The 4,786-nt window shown below is 40.9% G+C and overlaps 1 protein-coding gene across 1 annotated transcript in view; it reads left to right on the forward strand.

The window, feature by feature from the left end:
* LOC101858427 (early endosome antigen 1) overlaps positions 1-4,786 on the forward strand; it is a gene marked incomplete at its 5' end in the record, with an annotated part of 70,685 nt that overhangs the window by 26,630 nt on the left and 39,269 nt on the right. The window contains 1 exon segment of the mRNA XM_035971163.1: positions 375-458. Within this exon segment, the coding sequence (XP_035827056.1) occupies positions 375-458 (84 nt within the window).

Genomic DNA, 4,786 nt, shown 5'->3' on the forward strand with positions numbered 1-4,786 from the left:
CATGGGGAGTCTTGATTAGACAACAGGAGATGGTTAGTAAGATGAATGGTGGAGGAATATGGGGAGTGAGGGCATCAGGCATAAAGGGGGAGGGGGAGGGAAGGCTTGCGCTTGGGGAAGATGGGAGAGATGCAGGCAAGTTATGAGAGGGACAGACTAGGCCGTAGTTTATGACTGGTGGCTTGATGTGGAGAAAGGTGGGATGGGGTAAGTGGCATAGGATGGGGTGGTTTGGGTTGAGGTATGTTGGGGTGGTGTGGCATTGGATGGGATGGGTTGACATGATGTAGATGGTTTCAGCTTTTGTGTTGTTCTTTGTGAATTAACAAGTTCTGCTTTGTGGTAAAGAGAACTATTTTGTATTTTGCATGTAGGTTTTGGTGCGGGATGAGAACATTCAGAAACTGAACACAGAGATCGGCAAACTGAAGGCCAAACATCAGGAGAAGACCAAGGAGGTGAGGGGGAGATTTTTCTGTGCTGGTTCTGTCTGTCATGTCTTGTGTGTCATGTCTGTGTGTTGTGTGTCATGTGTATGTGTGTCATATTCTGTGGGTGTATCCTGTGGGATATCATATCTCGTGTGTCATATATGGGTGTGGACTAGAATGTCATATGTTAGTCTGTGTGTCAATTGTAGATGAAGCTCTTTATTCATGTATGACATAATGTGCGTTACTGTGTGTTGTTGTTGTGTTATCCCGAATATTTGGCCTACTTTTGTTGTGAGAGTCATATTGTAGTGGTTCTGTGTACTATTTGAATAACTAGATGGAAGTGAAGAAAGCAATGTTTCCATGGCAATAAAAAGAGCCAATCATAATGAGATGTGGTACTTTGTGAATTCTCCTCTCCTAGCCAGGCCCAGTGGCTGTCTCTTCTTGTCTCTTCCACTAAATTGTCAAAAGAGCAATTTGTCTGAACTGTTTTTTGAGCTTCTGCTCTTGTTTTGATTTGCCGCTGCCATGAAGTTACAGACTGTGATCATCTTTGGTGAACTCTGAGTTTCCAACAATATTATTATGTTGGACTTACGGTTGTTTTATTTTTTCATGTTTCTCTTTTCACGAGCCTTGCCAAGTGTTTTGCAAGCTTTTGCAGAGTGTAGTATTCTATGCTAGTCATTTGATCTTTTTATCAACTGTATTTGATTTCAGAATAACTCTCATTTTTCTTTTTTACTTTCTTATTCGGCATTTCGGTTAATTACTGTGTGCTGTGGCCACCAGTTTAGGAAGGTTTGTGATGTACCCTGTGTATCTCTCTGTATCTCTCTCTACGATTCTGCATGCCTGTCTAGTGGAGACAAAATAGTCACACAATGTATACTGCGAATTGTGGTTACTCTAATATTGCATGACATTCATAAGGGCTTTCAGATACATTGACTTCACTCTACAATATGATGTTTGTGTGTATATGTTTGTATGTGTGTATATGTGGGGGGATGGGTTTAAAATGTTTCCGTACTTGAATCTTATCAATCAATTAAAATCAAATTTATCCATGCTTTGTATGGAAACTTTGCTCAAAGACCATTTATTGCCGGACAACTTGCTCCTTTATGGAAACTGCTCAAAAATCATACTGTGCAAGACAAATTACTCCTCTATTTGAGAATCGCAGGGGGAAAAAAACATCCTCAGAAATGCCTGCAGTGACACCTAGATCTGTATTACTAGCGTGTTTAGTACTAGATCTATCTTTGAGGACTGACATATCTTGCTTACAAAAAGTAGGAGCAAAGATTGTTATGAAACAACCTTTGTTTAAGAAATGGCTTATCAGTGAAGATGGTGGTGTGAACAAAAAGGTGCATGGTTTTGAGGATAATGTTTAATTTTTTTTTAGTTTGTTTTTGTTTGCAAGATTGTGAACCAAGGTGTTCTGTATCCACTTTGCTTTGGTCCCACCTTGTACTTTGTACTTGTGTGTGTGCAGTGTGTGATCCTTGTATTTAAACTGCTGTATTGTATTGCGTATCTACAGATATAACATATAAGTATATACAGTAAATCTTGTGTGGTCAATTCAGCATAATTATATACTGTCATCCAGCTAGTCAAATGTACTAAGCCTTAAATTTTGAATTTTTTCAAATGCAGTTTAGTAATGTGCTGTACTTGTTATGTGTGACATGTAAATTGTGTGTAGGTGTGTGTAAAACATGTACCGTGCTATGTGTGACATGTAAAATGTGTATGTGTGTTTGTGTGTGTGTGTGTGTGTGTGTGTGTGTGTGTGTGTGTGTGTGTATGTGTGTGTTTATGTTTGCCATGTGTGACATGTACATTGTGTGTATATTTGTGTATGTGTGTATATGTACAACATGTACCATGCTATGTATGTGTGACATTTGCCTGTGTACTCATCTCTGCAGCTGATAGAGTGTACCAGCGAGGTATGGTATTTGGTATCCTCTGCTACTTCTGCTCGGCTTGTACACCTTTCTACCTGGTCGTTTGGTTGGGGTATTTTTTAATTTTTTTTTCTAAGGCTTTTGAAGTTTTCCATGTTTTGTTTTGGTGTACATGTAGCAACATATCCGCATGCTTGCATCCTTGTATCTTGCATTTCATAGGTATTCGGTTTGTTCTGATACCCCCCCCTTTTCACCTCAAGTTTCTTTGCCCCCCTAAATCACATCCATGTGTCAATATTGAGACAGAGTCATGACATTTGACCCCAATGCTAAACCTCCTCTCCTTGTTATTTTGTTTGGTTGTTGTTTTTAAAAAAACTAGTATTTGTCTTAAAAGTTCCCAATTCTCTCTGTCTTCCCCCACGCGTTTCCCTTCATTTTAACGATTGTGATCGTCAGTAAATATTGACATGAACTTTCAGCTCAACTCTTTTCCTTTCTTTCTCATTTTCCCTTCTCATTTACTCTCTAGAGTTTGCTGTTGTCCACCTTCCCTTCCCCCATGTGTATTCCCCCTCCCCCTCCCCCTCCTGGCTCAGTCTGGCTCTTTCCACATGCGAGCAGTCCTGGCTATAGCTATAGAACACTGTATGTGGCCCTGTCCCTATCACTTTGAGCTCTCTGTATGTAGACATAGTCTGTGGAGAACTGTGAGCTCTCTGTCTGTGACCATAGTCTGGGGAGAACTGTGAGCTCTCTGTCTGTGACCATAGTCTGGGGAGAACTGTGAGCTCTCTGTCTGTGACCATAGTCTGTGGAGAACTGTGAGCTCTCTGTTGATTAGACAAAGTTGTTGGCGTAGTGGAAAAAGAGGTTTTTGCTCCTAATGTGATTGCTTTATGTAGATATTTTGAATGAAAAGCAAGTATGTTAAATCTACAACAATGAGACTTCAAGCTTTTCTTTAAATTAAAAAAAAAAAGTCTTTTTCTTTCATTTCAAATATGTTAAATCACCACAGATGGGCAGGAATGTCTTCGGTACAAATTTTGAAATTGTTACAGCCGTTTATCAATAGCCGTTTATCAATAAGGCTCTTCTCTGAATGATATTTTTTGCAGATATGAAAATCTTGCCCAATACCATAACTGAGATAGAATCTGCTACCCCAAGGGTGTCTGATCACCACTTAGCAGAGGCCTATTATTTAAACCCCCCTAAATCATATCCATGTGTCAGTATTGAGACAGGTTCGTGACATTTGTCCCCTATGCTCTGGGTGTGAGTGTGATTGTAGCTAAAGCTAGCTTTGAGCAGACGCTCCTCCCTCACTCCTCTCTTCTCTGTCCCCTGCACGTTTGTGTGGCGTTGATGGTCTAGTGGTTAGGCTCTCAGACTCTCAATATGGAAGTTCATGGGTTTGAACCCTGGAGGGGCTTAATGCTGTGTCCTTGGGATGGGAAAGGCACTTTGCACAAATTTTTCTCACTTCTCCCTGGTGGAAATGGGTACCCCGCTATATTCGAGCTAAACTGGCGAGTGGTATACTTAGATTCTAGTGTACTTGTACTAACGAGAGTCCTCTATCTGGGGATACTGGTCGGTTGTGGACAATGCACAAGCATGTTTTCAATTACACTTGCCTGGGTTAGGTTTTTTCTTTTTCTTTTTTTGTTCCATAAGGTGACTGGAAGCAATATTCTTTTTGTTATTGTTGTTGTGGGTGTTGGTTGCAAGCACTTGTGTGGGCACAGGTTCAAATCTTGAATGCTCAACAAACAGTATAAGGTCTTAAAAGGGTTCTAGCTAGTAAAACGGACATCTGTGGTGTATCATTTAGGTGTTTTGCTGTTGCATGCATGAGACTTTAGTCCAACTGCTGGGATGTTGTATCCCTTTCAGCTTATGTAGGCCCTTACTGGCAGGGTCAGAAGCCTGCCTCTTAAATGATCTAAATTATGCCAAAGAAGGTGTAAAAACATCAACATTAGTAATGATTTAGTAGGTCAAACATTTTTGTGTGCTTGGATCTGTGGATGGTGTAGGATGGACAAATACGTGGGCCTATTTGACTGCTAAGCTAGCTGGGTGGAGTTTTGTGCAGTGTTCCAGCTTCTTGTGTCTCTAAGCCTCTCTGGCATCATGCTTCTGTCTGTATTGCTTCTTCCTCAGTGCTGAGTAAACGACCATCCTTGTTTTGCTATGCTTCTTTTCAAGTCAAATAGATGTGGTCACTGTTGTCAAAAAGAATGTTTCAGTGTCTCTCCTCTATGTGATGTGACCTTGTGTAACTTCCAACAGCTGTTTGTAGATGTTGCTTTGCCTGCAGAGTTCAGAGTTCAGCATCTTGACCCTCAGTGAGCTGATTAGTATACCACTTGTGCCCCTTGCTCGTCCTCCACCCCCACACCCCCTTTTTAGCCC

Source organism: Aplysia californica, unplaced genomic scaffold (assembly GCF_000002075.1).
Source record: "Aplysia californica isolate F4 #8 unplaced genomic scaffold, AplCal3.0 scaffold00388, whole genome shotgun sequence".
Classification (NCBI taxonomy): Eukaryota; Metazoa; Mollusca; class Gastropoda; order Aplysiida; family Aplysiidae; genus Aplysia; species Aplysia californica.